Below are 18640 nucleotides of genomic sequence, written 5' to 3'. Positions count from 1 at the left end.
TGCATAGGAATCACATTACAAAGGAAATCTCTTCACAGCTACCAGGGTGACGAGGAAATATTAGAGAAAATAGGACCAAATGCAATATACATACAGACATGTGATCCTATCCTTTAATGCTGTGTGCAAAGTTAACTGAAACTCACTTCTTGTATCAACAGTCCCTGGCAGTGATTTGTCCCACCAGCTTATTAAGGAAATGTTTGGGCATCAACAAGCACATCAGAACAGCGTGTTGAAAGCTGAGTTGAGCTGAATACAGGAGGCTTCTGTCACATTCTCAGTGGAATCTGCAGTACAAGCATGCATAATGGCAAACGGAGCTTTAACTTAGAATAGAAACTTCAGAAATTTGATATGTAGTAGCAAAACTCCAAGCACCCACTTATTAACATGTTAGCCCTAAGCACACGATAAGGTGATGTGTATCAAAGCTTTTTCCCTTTGAGTTTGTTTTGGAGTCTTTTCTGCCCCACTTGTCACAGATCACTTAATACAACTTCAAGTACATCTGTCAGAATTTACCTTTTGACAAGGGATGCAAAACAGCTTTGGGAAGGCTCCCAGAATTCTTGGTTGCCATGTCAGTGATAGGACTGGATGTGAAGTTGTTGCTTGTGGCCAGAATGCACACATTTGGAGTGAGTGGAAGCTCTCCAGCATGGCATATCTCTTTATGTAAGGCAATAGCATCTGCTGAAGGCGTTGACATAATCCCAAAACTGAGCCATCCAGTCGGCATGCCAACAAGGCATCTAAAATTGAAGTCTCCAACAAGCAAAGTAGGAAAAAAGGAGGTAAATAATTATTGGTAAAAAGCTGTTAGTACATCGAGTGTTTGCTGATGAAAAAGGCTTCAAAATGTGACTAAAGCACGAGAAATTAAACAAAAAAAAAGCGTTTTAATTTAGTGCAGACTGCTCCGAACGTTATCTCACTGCACTGCTACAGGAACAATAAAGAAATCTGTATCCCAAACGGGACTGAAACCAACCTGCCACACAAATGTTTGTCCTCACCATTTTTACTGCATAGGATTTACAGACTGGAGGGTATAATAATGCAAGAGCAAATACACAAGGAGGACTTTCAAAGGGGGAAAAAAAAGAAAAGCTGTGACTTGAACCCCTCAGTGAAATCAGGGAAAGCAGTAATTCAAGCCCAAACAAACAACAGGGGACTTGAATAACTGACGCAAGATTTCCAATTAAGCCACACAAATCTGCAAAAATAGTGTGTGGGGCTCCCCGCTGAGGGAAGAATCACATAAATGTAGAACTTACTCAGAGGACTTGATCACGTCGGGGCTTTCTGCTCGGCTCTCAACTGATGTGTGAGATAATATACATCATGCTTCTGAATATTTGCAATTGAAATCGAAAATTACGAAGGGAGAGCATTAGTTACAAGTCTGGAAGAGTTACATTTGATTATTAACTTCTCCTTCTTCTCCAGAACTGGATAGTGTGTCCTATCAGCTGTGCCTGTGTGCATGTGGGCATGGTGCCACTCTCCAATCAACGCTGATTGAGTCCAGGTGCACGTTTGTCCTTCCAAGTGAATCGATACCAATTCAGCCACCAAATGTGTTCACGCTTGCAACAAAACTCTTGAATTACAGTATGTCGCGTTTTATATCGAAACGGTGTCAGATTCGGAGCGCAGACATAGCGTGCCGTCCTCACATATCAGCCTGTGCGAGTCCTGCGCTGTCCTTTAGCAGTGAATGTTAGATCCTGTTGTCCTTGTATCGTGTGTCAGAATTCAATAGAGTGTGCTCGGCTGCGCCAGTGTCACCCAGAAACATTCCTGCATGTGGAGCAAGTGATGGTTCATCCGAAAATTTTCACTAATTAATGAAAAAAGAATTAAAAAATGCACTTCTTTGAACAGTCATGTGAGCATTCCCTGAAATGATTAAACATTCTTTACATTCTCACAAGACAAATTACTCACAATAAGAATTTTGACTATGCAGCGCCACTACTGACACATACATTATGTCCACAGACAGCTCCTATAGTTCAAGTCAGCGTAGCACAATTGCCTCTCATCTAACATGACAATCCGACTTGTCACATTTAAAAATAAGCATTCATGAACTGTAAAGACTTCCCACAAACTTCCCTTTGTCCTACAACTTATTGCCCTGTCTCTCTTTAACAAGAAGCAGGCGTGCTTGAATGGGAGAATGGTTCTGTCCTTCACACTGTCTGATTTGCTTAGGAAAGGCGCTCACGTCTAATACTAATCTGAACGACAGCAGTGGAAATCTTGGCTCCGTTTCAGAGGCTAGATTGGGCCTGGCCCAATGACCTTCTCTGAGAGAACATGGAAAGTTTGCCGGCTCAATATGTCACAGGCAGCATGAGCTTAGAAAGAGAACAAGAAAGGAGTGATTAAATGGGTTAGATCCATGGCTGGCTTTGGTAGATGTCAGGAGAGGTGCAGCTCTGGTTGTACTATGAGATTATCGGAAATTGTATCAAACTGAGACTCGCTCATCATGGATGCAACCAACTTTACAGAGCAGAGAATTAAAGGAAAAAAGAATAGAAGTACAACTGCAAAAATATGCCACTCCTGATTTTAAAGGTGATTGAATATAGTTTTCTAAATGCAGCACTGGGGACGTTCACTTCACTATGTATGAGTGTCTAACATATACGCAGTGATCAATAAAGCCTGTCCAAGCGCATAATAAATGACAGAGCTATCATTTTGTTAGGAGCCAGACAGAAGAAATTCCCCTTCAAGGCATCCCGCTGGATAAGAGCAGATCCTATCCACTGAAAATCACTGCTTCACTGACATAAACAACTGATAATTCAGAAATTGGACATTTCTTAAGGCATAATTATAGCAACTGAAGTAAGTTTAAAGCAAATTAGCCTCATAGGAAGTTGAAACAAAGTGTTAAAACGGGGTTAATTGAATTGTAAGCCTTGTCACAGAAGATTACCAAGTCCGAGAAACACCACTTTAATTGCGTTATTACCATGTGGATTAAGGCATGGGGTATTTTTGCCCAGTAATTATAGCTTGAATGTCTGTGCATTTTAATGCACTTTAGTCAGGATGATTTGGGCTGAAATTTTTGACAGTCCAAACACAGAGAAAAGTTCCATCGCAAAATGTGGCTGAAAAGCTTTGGGATAATACAGCCATTTCAGTTGTAATGGTGTCCATAAGATAAGGATTAGATTGATATATGGTGATGGGAAGTCATTAATTTGACAGGACAGGGTCTTGTTTCAGTACTATTTATGTATCAGAGGAACCAAAATCACCAAAAGAGATTTTTTTTGTTTTTAGCCTGAGAAACACCTCGTGTCTACTGTCCTTCAACACCTACTTTTAATCTATCAAAAAAGCCATCCAGTGCCTAGTAGCCGTAGTGGATACAGTATAGATCATTATGTAGAGGTTGGCTGGATTGTATAAGTTTTACATAGATATTCATGGTCCCCAGAGGATAAAGACTAACAATTTTAACCATTCCCCTAATTTTGTCTGAGCATCTCCATGAACTTGATGTTAGTGAAATGTCCCAACAACTACCCAATTCACTGATATGGAATTTAACACATAAAGTCGTTATCTGGTAAAATTTCTGAATTATGACCAAGTATCTGCCAAATTTGAGCAAAGTTCAGTATTTAAGGGTGGACTGGAATGCAACAAAATTTTAGACAGGCATGGTCCCCAAAGGACAACCAGTGAAGCTGATTGATTCCCTTGGGGTTTTCTCAACATCCCATGAACATGAACAACCATTGGGTAGATTGCTATGAAGTTTGGTACATAAATTAATGGAGCCCAGAGGATGGATCCTTTGTTATATCTCCTTTTCCCCCTCTAGGGACATTATCTGGTGAAGTTTTTGAATTATTACCAAATATCTGCCAAACTAATGTCATTCCCATCAGCCTCAGTTTTATTTTAGTGCTAATTTTAGCATGCTAACACACTAAATGGAACATTACACCAACCCGCATTTTATTGCAGCCATAGTATATTGGTGTAGAATTTAGCATGTAAAGCCTCGTGGATTTACTTGCAGGGCTGTAAACTCTAAGTCCTGTAAACTGGCAAGAACACATCTCCGCCTTGTTTTCGTTAGCCGTCGTTGAGATGCTCCAAACGGTCGATCGTTTTTAAGATGTTTTCGGAGAAGGCGAGATCTTTAAAGTGTTCATGTCACTGAAGGTGTATCTGCGCTTTGAAATGATAAAGAGCATCAAACCTCGTCTTGTAATACTTTATTGATCTCCTGTTGCTCTCCACTTCCTCCAGTTCATATGTCGGTGCAGTTTCGCCGAGGTGTGTTCTTAGCCGCCGGGAGATCTGTCTGCTCCTCAAGGGCACCGCAGGGCAGATGTTTGCAGACACAAGAATTTGATCATGACCCTCCAAATTAAGCAGCGGTGTCCCCACTGTCTCCTACTTCTCACATTGGTGATTTCAACAGCCAGGGAACCCAGGACAGTCACAGAATGTCATTAGCCTAATGGACGGGAGCGCAGGATGGCAAGAATGAATGATTGCATTATGGTGCCATTTGCTGCAGACTGTACATTGACATAAATAGTGCAAACAAACAATAACTGTCCATGTGCCCATTCTACTGTATTGCGATGCCTTGCTGTGTGATACATGGGTTCAAGCTGGGGTCTGAGAGAGAGGGAGAGATGCTCTTATGCGCACTTGTGTCAGATTGAGTGGGGTGGGTGGGGGCTAAGTAGCTGGGAACTGGATTTAGACACAACTCCCCGATCCGCCTGGACCACTCTGCAGGAAAAAAACAAAAAAAAACCATGAGCAGATAAGAGAGAGAGGGAGAGAGACAGTGGTGGAGACTGCACAGAGAGGGAGAGAGCACTCAGCTTTTCTCTCTTTCCAAGTCATCTTGTCAAGAATGCTTGAATGGAGCCATTATGAGACCCAGATCCAACTAGTAAGGGACAGTTTAAATAACAAGGATAAAAACTACATTTCTAGCCTGACATTCTATCAAGCAGTGCTTCTAAAAGAGGCTTTGGACCCTAACAAATGGTCGCAAAATTCATTGAAAGGTTTGAGAATTTACCTTACAGATAGGAAACATGAAAAAAGGAAATTGAACTCGCAGAAATATGAAGTTCTGTTATCAAAAACCTTTTTGTTGTTCACGTGAAATCCAGGTAATATAAAGTGACCTCTAAAAAATGTTTGAGACGAGGAAATAACAGATTCAAATACCGTCACACCACCTTCTAAACCTCATGGTAGGTTTGAAAGGCATACTAACTTCAAAAAATGACAATTTAACAGATTAAGAAATTGTAAAAACAGAAGAAAAACATTGGAATCCCAAATGCCACTTCAAACGTCATTTCATAGGTGACATGTGGTTCAGTCAGTAAAATTAAGAGCTCCGCTGCTTAACTTGGAAGCGACATTGAACAGTTGCAAAACTGTGGGACTTTTTGGATGAACTGTAGGCAGTGTGTGGAAACTGATGTAAAATGTAAGTAGTGAAGTATCTATAGTATGCAAAGACACTGTTTTTCTTTCTAGTATTGATAACATCTCCAGACACTTTTCATTTTTGCCAGTAGCATATGCTTGTCTCAAAGATTAAGCCATGCAAGTCTAAGTACACACGGCCGGTACAGTGAAACTGCGAATGGCTCATTAAATCAGTTATGGTTCCTCCATTTTCATTTCAGAAAACAAATTAAACTTTCATGTTTTTAGTGATTTATCGCTTTTTTAACTTTATCTCACTGCATAGAAGATATTTTTGAGTTGTCATTACTTCTACCAGTGTGTTGTAGTTGTGTTGTTCCTATACAGGACTCTGTATGGTAGTGAAAAATTAACCCAGAGAAAATAAAAACATGACAGGAGCAAGAGCAAAACACCCAGAAACGATCAAGGGTTAAAGAATGAAACCATTTTAAAGCCACTGATAGAAAGAGTGAAAGTCACTTTGCAACTCAGGCCTCCCACTATTCTCTTACTTGCACTGCTTGATGTCGTTAATCTCGTCTTAACAGACTGTAAATGACCTATTTGTATGAAGGAAATAAGCATATTTGATTTGTCAGTATTTTGAATGAAGTCATTAAGTACCGAAGTCATGGAAATTATGCTAATTGTTATTGATGCTATTCCATGATTGCCAAATAATTACCGATGATATGCTGCTCACATCATCACATTTACATGCTGCTCTCTACATCGGCTCGTTAGCGATGGCGCCGTGTTGCCGGGGCCTATCAGGAGCCACTCGCGCCACCTGCACACTTTGAAGTTTGGGAGGGGACGAAGTGTCTGCAGGGTGCCATCACAGCTTTGGCCCGAAGAGCGCCATCGCAGCCTTGTCGCGTCGAGTCAGTCCCGCTTCGTCTCTTCCCTCTCCCTCCGTCCTCCTATTTTGGTCAGGTGATGCGCTCGCTGAAAAAGCCCGGCCGTCTGCATCCGGAGCCCTAACGCTCCCTGTCAGCTGGCTGTCCCTGCGGCCACAGCGGAGATTCATCTTTCTGCTGATGTCCCTTCTGTGTGGTAGAGCGTTGCCAGCCCCAGCATTCTTAAAGGCCTGCCATGGCCTGCAGGTAAGTGCGTCAAGGCAACGCTGATCTGTTGGTAAGTGATCAAAAAGGCCAAATTACCAAACCTTCTGGAATCATGTGCTAATCCCTCCACAAAATGTACACTCGCATATCATTACAGACGACTTAAACACTGGAATCTTTTAGGTTTCCCTTTTTTGTTTTTCTAATTAATACGCCACGTCTTGGGCACACTCGAGGTAATTAACATTGTTTTTTGCCAGCAACACACAGCAGATGGTGATTGAAAATAGAGGGATGAGTCGCTCAATCAACCACCATTTGTCTGTAGCCATTAATTATCTAGCGAAGAATACATTCAGTCCCCAAAGTTGATAGTTTGGGGGGAAGAAAAATACTGTCCTTCTGTTCCTCATTACTCTTTAACAGCAAAAACTGCTGAAACTAGAATGCCGGATAGGGAGATTGCGATTTTAATAGCGCTGTCATTATCTCCTCCCATAAGGTGGCATACGATAGAAGGCTTGTAGGAAAAAAATGGCGCCGAACAAAGAAGCGTTTCAATAATTGAAAGCCAAGCAACATCTTGTGGTTCTTTTGGCTTAGATTCATCAAAGGCCACTTTCAGAAATGAGAGGAAAAAAACGTGCAGTTTTACTCGAGACGACGGGTCCAGAAAGCGCTGCGGGAAATGTTGATTTTCCTGGTGATCAAATTAGAGCCAATGGGTCACGTGACTGCTGCGAGAAAGCACCACCAGCCATGTGACTGCACCAATCATCTCTAGTTTGTACATGCCATCTGATTGGGATAACAGCCTCTCGCCTGCAGCTTTTGCAGTCATGATATCGTGACGTTTCGAAAAACTTCCGCATCCGGCAAAGTCTTGCTGCTTCGCTCGGGCACTTCCAGGAGCTCTGACTTCTGCCTAGCAACAGATTAATGCCGCACACTCCAAAATAAAAAAGGTTACAGGAGGGACAAAGAGAGAGAAGGCATAGAAAGAGGAGAGGAGTTTGGGGGATTGAGCAAAGAGAAACCTTGAAGGGACACTGGAGGCAAGAACTCGGTGACACGGCGTTGCATCCTGGCATCACTTCTTTGATGTTGTTTTGTCATTGCCAATAACTCCCTAATCCTATGTCTTTGGCACACTTTAATCTTGTTGTTATTCTCTTTGCCAGCCTTTTAGTCAGAGATAATCAGTGTCTGCTAACTTTAATTACTGTGATTGAATCTGTGATAAATGTTGTTGCTTCAATGTCGTCTATTCATACAGAAGGGAAATTTGCACTTGTGCTAGCTCGAGAATTCTAAAAAAATAAAAAGAGAGCGCTTGATAGTAAATTAGCAGTAGGATTGCTCATGTTCCACCTCACAGGCTTTAATTAACTAGTCTCAGGTAGTCTAATCTTATTATCGAAGACTGCTTTTCCCACAGTCTTACTGACTCGCTTGTATGATATCGAGACATGAGGGGGGGGAAACACAGAAGAAGGAGGATATCCTCATGAAAGAGCTGCCAAAAATGCGCAAGGTTTTCATTTTCAGGTTGCTCTCTAATGCTCGGCCACCAAAGCATTTACGCATTCTTGTCACATTGTGGCGGAAACAAAGGCTGTATCGTAGGTGCCATTTTCAGGGATTTTCAACAGGATCCAACACAGCAGCCGCAGCCAGATGCCAAGTAAAATACAGAGCTGCACAACTCAGCGGCAACATCTCAGTGTTTGTCCCACAGAGAGCCCCAGCCCCATCAAACCCCATTATCTCCAAGGCTACCACTTACTTCCAGCTGGAGTAGAGATAGCTGCTTATCTCCTGGTTAATAATAAAAAAGACACATAACAGATAAAAAAAAAAAGAAAAAAGGAAAAGAAGAGGCCGTCCTATCGTGATGGAAAGAGAGAGGTGGAGGGGGGGTAAAAGAAAAAAAGGCCGACAGGGAGCGGAGAGATTTCCAGGGACAGTTTCATTCTGTGGAAAGGGCAAGCAGAAGGAGACCTCCCGCTGTAATGCGGCAGCCAAGCCGAAATGAAAGCCAGCCGCTCTCTTCTCCGGGGCTAAACAGCGGCCTTAATAAAAAACACAATCAGACCCCCAACCTTAAACTTTAATGCACATTCTTCCCATATTTCTCTTTGCACCAGGAGTGAAAAAAAAATGGTGGAAGCTCCTGGTGTGATCCCAGCTCCCAGGCTAGGATGTGTGAAAAGAAAAAAAAACAGGGGTTGTTATAGTCATAATGAAGCTCTATTGAATATCAAGCCACACCATCAACTCGCTATAGCTCTCCATCGTGTTAATGAAATTGTTCCCTCTAACTTTTTAATTAACTTGCATACTCATGGTGTGGAGTCAAGTTGTGGACACACACAAAGACTACAGTGTTCTCTCCCAGGTGATGTGAATTTCAAAGAGGGGAAAGCTGCTCTGAATTAAGCAGAGTTTCTTTATTAGGCGAGAAACTTCAGAGGAGACAGATGTGCCGAGGACGGGCTGGTGTCATTTTCTCCTGCATCAGTCAGCTTTCATTCAACACTTTGATATATATATATAAGCACAGGGGGAGTGGGATGATAAATTTATTGTGAATCCACATTTTACAGCATGCATTGTTTTCAGAACTTTTTAAATCTCCCATTTTGTAAAAAAAAAAAAAAAAAACCTTCAAGGATGTCTCCTTGATAGTAATCAGAGAGAGCACAAATCATAATCATTTGTCGGCGCTGAGTGAAAGTGGTACAACGGTGCTTGATGAAGGGGACATTCATCACAAGAGAAGGAAGATAATAGGGATGCCACTAAAAGAAAAAGTAATATTTTTGTTGTTTTATTTTTTTCAAACACATTTCCCTTTATTGGCATGGTGAGGCTGATGAGAATTGCACATAAAAAATAAAATTCACAAGAAAGTCGTACAATAGGTAGAACCACAAAGGCATTGGTAAGGACTTGGCAGAAGGCAACGTGGATAGGACACAAACAGGTAACAACCCATAGCGACCCCCTCCCCCCTCCAAACGCACACACACACCTCCAGAAACGCACACACACACACCTCGCTAAAATCACACACAAACACACATACATTTGCCGATAAACATATTGTCCTTCCAAAAGAAACATGATTACCCAACAAACGTTTAAGCAGTGGCAAAGTCCTCAGTAGGTCATGTTATTAAAAAGTCCGCCACAGTTTGAAATTTGAACCAGAAGGTGTTATAATATATTGCTACTCTAGGCAATTTACAAAGCTTTTTTTTTTATTACAATGATTAAAGCCACATCTATCAAATGGGACACGACACCATTACCCAAACGCTACACAGACAGCAAAAAATAAAAGTAAAACAATGTCTTAAAACACAGGTAAAGGGTTTTTTTTCTTCTTTTTTCCTCCCTAAATCCTTTCCCTCGACCAATTTTTGCCTCTTTGCATCATAAAAAATTAGCCGTTTTCTTGTCTCCGCAGTCAAACTCCATGAAAGGGAGCCTGTGATCAGCAAAAGCTTTTTATACAAAAGATTTTTTCCCCTTCCTGTGATGGAAGCTTGGTTCTCTCATTACTTGGCTCGCGCTTCGAAACGGGATATTAATTGAACCAGAAACCGCAAGGTTACCTTTTATGTCATGTCGACGGCGCTGTGATATCTGGACTGTGAGTCGGGTTTGGGGAAGGGGGAAGGAGGTGGTTGGTGGTGATGGAAAGTGGTGCGGCATGCGATACATTGTTGAGTAGTTTTTTTTTTTTCTTCTCTAGGCTTATAGAATGTCATTTAAAATCTGCCAGTTAAGACAGCTGAGAGACAGATATCCAAAGTGGTGCCGACTGTCATCCTGGAAATAGCCATGCACTACACAACAAACACTTTCAATTCGACACGTTTTTTTTAACACACATAAGGGTGGAAGTTTAAGAGTCGGTCACATTTGCACAGATGTCACAAGGTAATGCGTGCATTACAATCACATAGACTCAGTTACATCTTTAAAGGGAAGAGCAAGTGGGACGTAAGGGGACATTCAAGTGTTTTTTGTTGTTTTTTTTTACCGCAAAATGTGAAATGAAAATGCCAAGACACTGGAATGGAGTCATTCTAACTACCAGCGACTGGGTAATGGGTCAAGTCCAAAAATCACACAACAGTAGGAGCTAAAATACAACTCTGAAAAATAATTTATTGCTTTTTATATAGTTTTTTTCTCCTTTCATTTATATTATCATTATTATTATTAATCATCTTGTAATTATTGTGAATAATATTAGTAGTATATATATAGTTTTGTACATCAAATACAAGATCTTTAAAAAATTCAGGAAAAAAAAAAGGAAATTGTAAACTTTTGTTTGGCATTCACATAATCAAGCATGAGTGGAGCGATGAAAACGTGTTTTACAGTGGTACAACAAAATTTCCTGCAAAATCATTTTATTGCTTCATGTTCTGCGGTTCAATGGAGAAAAAAAAATAACGGTTGCAGATCTGGCTGATAGTGGAGACAAAAGACTAAAAAAGGATGAGGGGCTGGACTCATTAGCTGAATGTTTTTGATTGTTTCGGAAAGGCATAGAAGGTAATATTATCCCCACCAAAGCATTTATTGTACACCCTGTCCAGTGATTGCAAGTTAAATAACACAAATCGAAGGACAAAATATAAATAGCAAATAAATTTCATGAGGTACGCCATGTTAAAATGGAGTCCATAAATATTCTTTTTTGATTCAAATATTAAAATAAATAGATAAATATGTGTTTATACTGATTGAAAAGATTCGAATGCAATTTTTTCCTCTCTCACTGAATCAAACAAGAACCATACAAAGCAATGAAATCAAACTGAGTTATATATATACTATATATATATATATATACTGATTGCTTCAGAAATAATCAATAAAAAATGGGGTAACTTTTTTACAATCATGAAAAACACGTTAAAAATGCATTTTACACTGGTTGTATAAGCAAAAACACTGATTGAGAAACTTTATAAACAGAGAAAACTATACATGGCTGACTGTTTTTTCCCCCAACAAAATAACTTAAAAAAGGACATTTGTTCACATGCTCCTTCAAAATGAGCAATCAGACACGTCTTTTTTTCTTTTTCTTTTTTTACAATCATATCATGTCTTCTAAACATCATGTAGGTGTACAATATGTTTACAGTATTGTAATTACTACAGATCGACATTCTGAATTAAGAAATTTTCTCCTCATTTTAAAAAAGGCTGCGTTTTACAGTGCATAGCTGTAACAAATAAAGAACTTCGATATGTACATAAAATAAAAATATTCCTTTTTATAGTATTTGTAAATACACAGCTACATTTCTCCTTAAAATGTAGACAACAATGTCACCTTGAGAATTTTTAACCTCCAACTCCCTATATTTGTAATGTAACACCAGATCCAAACACCAGATTTCAAAGGAAGAAGAAAGAAAATCAACAGCAAAAGAAAAAAAAAAAAAAAGCAAATCTGGCTGAACAAGCTGCATGTTTTCACCCCCAAAGAATTGTGGGCATTGTAGTGCTTGGAGAAAAAAAGAAAAAAATCATGTTTTTTTTTTTCTTCTTCTTCTTCTTTCACTGATGTTGTACAGCAGTAGAGTGGACTGAACCTGTGCACCAGATTCTGAGGGTTCACTGGCTTTCTCAGAATGCAATGTCTCTTCCCAGCTCTTCAGCAGCTATGTTCATGTAAACTTTATTTTTGATATATTCATTTATAGTGATATAGGTCTATAGACTTATTCTTATATACTCTATGACAGAGTGTAAAACTTCTGGTAGTCTCGTCGTCAAAGGAGCGAGAAACAACAGTGAGGTATCAGAAGTCCCTCTTTGTGACAGACAGCGGGTGCCACTGAACTGGTTACCTTCTCAGGCTGTGCTGAGCCTCCCTCAGCAAGCTGTCAAAATCCAGGGAGTCATACTTGCTTTTAGTGGAGGCTGGATCAAAGTCGTCCGAATGGGAGTCTGAAAGGGGCCAAGCAGGATTGTGGTTAGTGTTGAGCAGAGCAGGATTTCTTTGAAAACGCACATGAAACAAAAGGTTCACCTTCTCAGAAGACTTTATGGTCAGAGCTCAAAGACTAGCTCTCTGTCATGTAGCTCTGGTGGTAACTGACAGTTTCTCACATCTGCATCTTTTCTGAAATCTTATTTGCTCCCGACAGTGAGCACAGTGTGGCTGAATTTCTACAAAAATCTCAACAAAGTTAATGCACAACCCGAACCAGACTTAAAAGTAAAATATTACAAGGGGTTATACGCCAGACTATTTCATGGTCTGCTGCAGTGAATAGTTGAAAAATGTCCCAAACCCTAACTGCATGTTTCCGTAGCAACCTACAATAGAACTCAGTCAGTCAGGGTAGAATAAAGCTTTTTTTTTGTTTTTGTTTTTTTACATGGAGGCACCAGATATGAAACTGCATCCTTGTGTCTGTCCATCTCTCATATGTCCTGTTTTTCTTGATCAGCCTGATAATACATAAAGAGTGTCTTATCTGTGCCAACAGACAGCTTCACAAATTGGGCCCTCAAAGGGCCCAGCAGCAGCACACTCCAAGAGCTTTGAGAAATGGGAATGACCATGGCAGCCGGGAGACGCCAGTTGTGATCTAATGCAACGACCAAGGGCTGGATTGTGTCACGCTGCACACCTTGAGGGATGAAAAATACCCAGGTGCTCTACTTAAAACTAATGGACAGTGTCTCTGAAAAAAGGAAAAAAAGACGAGAAGATGGGAAGAGGTTTGGATACTACACTATTAAAAGATTCTCCCTTCCTCTCAATCTCTTTATCCTGCGCTATCAATACGGGGACGACCAAAATAGCCTGTTCCTGACAAAGAGACGCTCGAATGAAGGCCTTTCCATTTCAGTGGACTGATTAGTCAATCTTGGTATAATGTCTATCCTCAAGGCTTTCGGATTAGCAACTGTTTCTGTGTGTGTCATGTACTCTTCTAGAAGGTTAATGGCTGCAAGCATGTGCTTTAAAAATGTATAGTAACTGCTCCCTTTCCACAGAGGAGTGCTCTTTTTCTCTCAAGTGACCCCTTGACCCTCTTGTAGTGGTGCATTTTACATTTCTGACCTCAAATACTGCTACTAAAATGAGTCAATACCTATCTTACATGCCGTCTTTAAAACGGAAGAGACGGATCTTTTGTGGCTGTGCAATACTTGACATAATGGGGTGTATCTCACATACATATATGTGTATGTGTCTTCTCAAATATCACCACCTTTATCATTGTGCAACAAACAGAAGAAAGAGAAATTGCACGGTTCTTTCTTCATATGTCCAAACTGGGGCATCATGCCAGAGGAAAAAGCCTTGATTTCACTGATAGCTTGCATTATTTATCAAATGCGTCATTCAACCTTCTGCTGTGTCCATTCCAGTTCAGATTTCTGTTTGAGATTTATGTATCTGACCAGTATAGAAGCTAAGCATGTTTCCTCTGAGGAATCACTTATGATAGATGAATTCTGCTACACTGCAGCCTGCACACTCGCAGCAGAGGCACTTAGAAGTTGGAAAAGGTAGCAGTGTACGTAGTCCGTGCCCCTCCCTCGCCTGAATGACCGGCCCCTACGTGCCACATCAAGGCTCGACATCATTTCAGTGCCACAACAGCTGGCAACAGATGGACTCGAACTCTGGAGGGAGGAGGGGTTTCTGGGACTTAACCTTGCTCCCACCTTCCTCCTCTTGTTTCTCATCTCTTTCCTCGTCTTTCTCCTACTGCGTCTTTCTCCTCGTAATTTCATCTCCACTCCTGCCGCTTCTTATTCATGCACTTGAAGTGATTCCCACACACCGGCACATGAAAACACACGACTGCGCGCCTGCTTTTAAGCGCTCTCTCTCCCACTAATACCTTGCTTCTTATATCAACAAAGTAGAAACAAGCATCCCATGTCTACATGAGTAATGGAGCCTGCTTTGTTTTCCTTAAGATACCGCAGCATGGAGGAAATGGCGCTCTATTCTCGGCGTGTTCACACAGCAACCTCTGAACTCTCTTTGGCCTCTTGAGCCACAGATGCCTGGTGGATGCACTAGGGGCTGTAGGAGTTATCAGCGCAGAGATGGAGATGTTTTGATCTGGAAGCATCACTCAAGGCTTTTTTTTATCCGCCCCCCTCCCCTCTTTTCACTGACAAGTCTACCAGCCACGCAAATATACTGCATGACTGCAGGGGGCTGATGGAGAGAACAACAAAGCTGCACTTACCCAAGTCTGTGTAATGTGATTTGCAGAACTGCTTTTGTCCGCCAAAGCACAGCTCGAACTGAGGCTCGTTTGACCTGCGTAAGGTGTGTCCGTTCTCAAGGGCGGCAAAGGCGTCACAAGTGTAGCGGTACGTGATGAAGCCAAAATTGTCCCTGGTCAAGAATAGAAAATGATACGTCAGAGTGTTGCTGCGGGGGGGCTTGTCTTGGATGACGATCATGCTATTTATATGCAAAAGAGAATCAATAAAGGTGTATCTTTGGGGCTCTGTAGGCCTAGAAGTAGATGAATCAGGAGACACTCTGCAACTGCAAAAGCTCCGTCTTTGTCACTTGCCTTTGCTCCAAGTTCAGCAGTAGATTTTTGTCCAAAGACTACAAACAAAAGCCTCCTAGCATATAGATGCACATGCAGAGAAAACCCCGGGGCCTTACCCGTCGTCCCTCAAGTTCACTGCACATTCTTCTATTTCGCCAAAGACTTCAAAGCGGCGCTTCAACTCTGTCCGGGTGCAGTCGGACCTCAGTCGCCCCACGTACACCACCCGTCTCTCCTCCTGCTCGTTAAAGAGGACAGACAGAGCATGGGGGGAAGAGATTAAAAGGGGGAGTCTGTTTTTTTCCTTTTCCACTCTCTTTCTTCACCAAGCCCTAATGAATTGGTCTTGATCACTCCTGTGGATACTGCCGCTGACTTTGGGCCCCTGTTTTTGTCCCTCTTCTCTGTCTGTTGTGTTCCTCTGTGATTGGTTCAGCTCGCTTCCTCTTATCTGATTGAGTTGCACTTTGGAAAGCGCCTTCAATCTGCCTTGGCACTACAATTCCTCTTTCTCTCCGCAAGTCATCAACCAGAGGCAGAGTGATTTTTATCAAATGATGCCATGTCTTAAGTTTGGGGCTGCTTCTTCTTTTGTGAAGTCTAAAAATAAAGCTGTGGGGGTGACTCAGCTATATATCAGCAAAGCCTGTTTCTTTCTTTCCAGCTCAGGAGTCGCGATACACAGCAACCACTGGGCTGCTAAATGGAGGTCTGTTAATATAAGGGTATTCATATCCAAGAGAGAGGGAGCATTAAGAGCAGGAGCACTGAGCCACAGGGCAAAAAAACATGGATTTCCTTGAACCTCAAAGGACGCCGGGGTCAGAATGGAATAATTTAGGAACAAACCGCGGCAGGCTGCAATTATAGCTTTTGAGTAGTTTAATTGCATCTGCTAACCATATAATACAGTTGAGGCCTGGGGCTATAGTGTATCACTAGTGTTATTTATTTATTCATTCATTTACTTGCCATTACTGGGACAAGTCCATTGAGGCCTGTTGAGACTGCGAATGCTGTCTTGAGGGTGGCAGTAACATATATGTAAATCAGTTGCCTGGTGCTAATCTCAAAGTTCACCTTTGCCCATTTGACTCACAGCTGAGAAAAATACAAATTAACTACAGATGACTGTTTTTATGCTTTTTCCACTCACTTTACTGCTGTTTGAAAAAAAAGAAGCTGAACTAGGGGTTTAGTTGCTGACAGCTGATAAATAGGTGGTCTTTTGTTGATGGCACCCTGAGGATTGGCGGAGCGGTGCGAGTGACGGAGAGAATGAAGCAAAAAAAAAAAAAGAAAGAAAAACAGACACAAAGAAGACAACTTCACGTCTGGTCTTCCAAAGCCTTTGTTTGACAGCTTGAGGTTTACTGTTCGTAATTGTTTGTCTCTCCATCTCTGAAAATGTATGCATGCCAAGCCACGTTTGCATTACTGCATCATTTAATGTGTGCTTTAGCAACGGGTGGTAGTAGCGTCACCCCTGCTGGAAACCTGAGTAATTTCGCACTGAGACAAGGAGCGCGGAGATAAGGGAGAAATGCGATATTCACTGAATCAGGCTTGAATTTTGAAATAGATACAGAGAAAAGGGAAAAGATCTCAACAGGATCAGTGGTCGTTTCCGTTTTTATCCTCTTCTCTCCCTTCCTGCTCTCCTAGTCTCTGTTTTCCACTGTTTTAACATTTTACCCCCGTGGTGTGATTAATAAGAGTCGACAGTGTTTCCAGACGACGGAGACGTTAAAAATACACAACCCAGAGATAAAGAGGAAGGGCCTGTCGCCTGAATCATTCAGGAACTCACTTTGTATGTATTCTTTCAGTACAGACACACTGTGGCACATGGCACTGGGCTGGAGGCTGCCTCAAACTAAGTAATCTCTGTGTGTCTGTGGGAGATTTCTGTGTGTGCCACAGCAGTGATTACATGTGGTCTTTTATCAGTGGTTGTGCAGGAAGACCCAAAGTCATGCATTGAAAAAAATAAGATAGGAGGATAGAGTTGACTCACTATTGCTTTTTGCCGTTGCCTCTCTCTCTGCTCGGCCCTTTCGAACTCCCGCTTCTCGTAGTCCCGCCGGTACTCCTCCCTCTTCAGCCTCTCGTGCTGGTACTCCTCATAGCTGTCATATCTGTGCAGGAGAAAGAAGACACATGTGGCATCACTCCCTCATTCTCAAATTCACCCAGGAGTCAGTCGTCCCCTGTTTTGTCACCGACAACGGTTGAGATGGGGGGCTTGCAAAGGAAAGGACAAGTTAATAAAGACGTCTTTTCGCCATCGCTATGATTACGAAACCCGCGAGATAGGCCCGCGGGAGTGCCGGCGAGCAGCGCGGTCGGGGAGCCAGGCAGCTGCAACTGTCAGCACAACTTCACATGTCATTACTTTCTGCTTAGTTAGGGCTTCATCAAGAAGGAAAGTGCAACTTTCTCTCCCTCCCTCCACCCCCCCACCCTACCCTAGACCAGTACAAGATGTGTCCGTTAAGTTTCCAACTGATGAGCGACTCTCCGGCTTGTCGAGTGTCATTAGGCACGTGGTTGCCAAATCAGCTCGGAGCGCTGAGATGGTGTCAGTCTCCCTCTCTGTGTGTTCCTGCACTCGTCTGCATAGGAAATGGTCCCCTCTGCAGAGGCTCATGGAAAACTACAGAGGCACTAAGTTGAGTAAGTGTCATTATACAGCGGGGAGCGTCGACTCATGAGTGCAGCGCTTCAGAATGATCTCTTTTGTCACTAGACTAATAAAACATGATCAATTAAACATATTTGCCATGAGTGTTTGTCATGGTGGGTGGGTGGGGGGTCCCACGTGGCAGAGAAGGGAATCGCACAGAAATCAAACAATTTCTGAGATGTGACAGGAAAAAAACTTCCTTTCACCTCATTGCTAAAATGCACTCTCCTGAGCACGCCGTCATTAATTCTTTGCAATTTTTCTCAGGCAGCTGCTAAAAATAAACATTCGTCCTAACCTGAAGCATGCGACTAAACAAAGGTTAATAACACATATCAAAGTGGAGATTAAATACTTCAATTTACAACAATCACCTTGGCCTGCGGCTGAGAGGAGATCGAGACTGAGGGTGGGGGCTCTTGTGAGTCCTCGAACGAAAAGCATTTAAATCGGTGTTGTGACGAGACCTGTGGGAGAAAACAAATAAATGGTAAATATCAAACACATAGGAGCATATTCTATACACAGTTGACTGCTGCTTACTTGTGACACTGTGGTGGGTTTGTTTTTGGCTTTGACAGCCTAATTAAACTTTTGTTGATAGACAAAAGACTCCTGAAGATGTCAGAAAGTGGTTTAATTAAAAGCATTGCATCTTCTCCCAGCCTCGTCCTCATTTGACCCCTGGCCACAGAAAATGTGCATGACTTGCTGCAGAACTTTTCTGACACACCTAAGCCAGGAATACACACGCACCTACTATCTATGTTGTATGAAGAGGTGGTCAATAGTGAAAGCCCTGGTGGCCTGACTGTGGA

At 42.0% G+C, this 18640-nt stretch overlaps 1 protein-coding gene across 8 annotated transcripts in view; it reads right to left on the bottom strand.

The window, feature by feature from the left end:
- Positions 1–9374: 9374 nt before the first annotated feature.
- ppargc1a (peroxisome proliferator-activated receptor gamma, coactivator 1 alpha) overlaps positions 9375–18640 on the bottom strand; it is a 280299-nt gene continuing 271033 nt past the window's right edge. For all 8 annotated transcript variants that reach the window (XM_051943989.1, XM_051943990.1, XM_022196199.2 and 5 more), the window contains 5 exons: positions 18197–18289; positions 17154–17274; positions 15253–15374; positions 14819–14970; positions 9375–12545 (listed from right to left, as the gene is read on the bottom strand). In XM_051943989.1, coding sequence (XP_051799949.1) covers positions 12442–12545; positions 14819–14970; positions 15253–15374; positions 17154–17274; positions 18197–18289 — 592 coding nt within the window. In that variant the 3' untranslated portion in view covers positions 9375–12441. The remainder of the gene's footprint in view (positions 12546–14818; positions 14971–15252; positions 15375–17153; positions 17275–18196; positions 18290–18640) is intronic.

Source organism: Acanthochromis polyacanthus, chromosome 23 (assembly GCF_021347895.1).
Source record: "Acanthochromis polyacanthus isolate Apoly-LR-REF ecotype Palm Island chromosome 23, KAUST_Apoly_ChrSc, whole genome shotgun sequence".
NCBI lineage: Eukaryota > Metazoa > Chordata > Actinopteri > Pomacentridae > Acanthochromis > Acanthochromis polyacanthus.
This window is presented reverse-complemented; position numbering and strand designations above follow the sequence as displayed.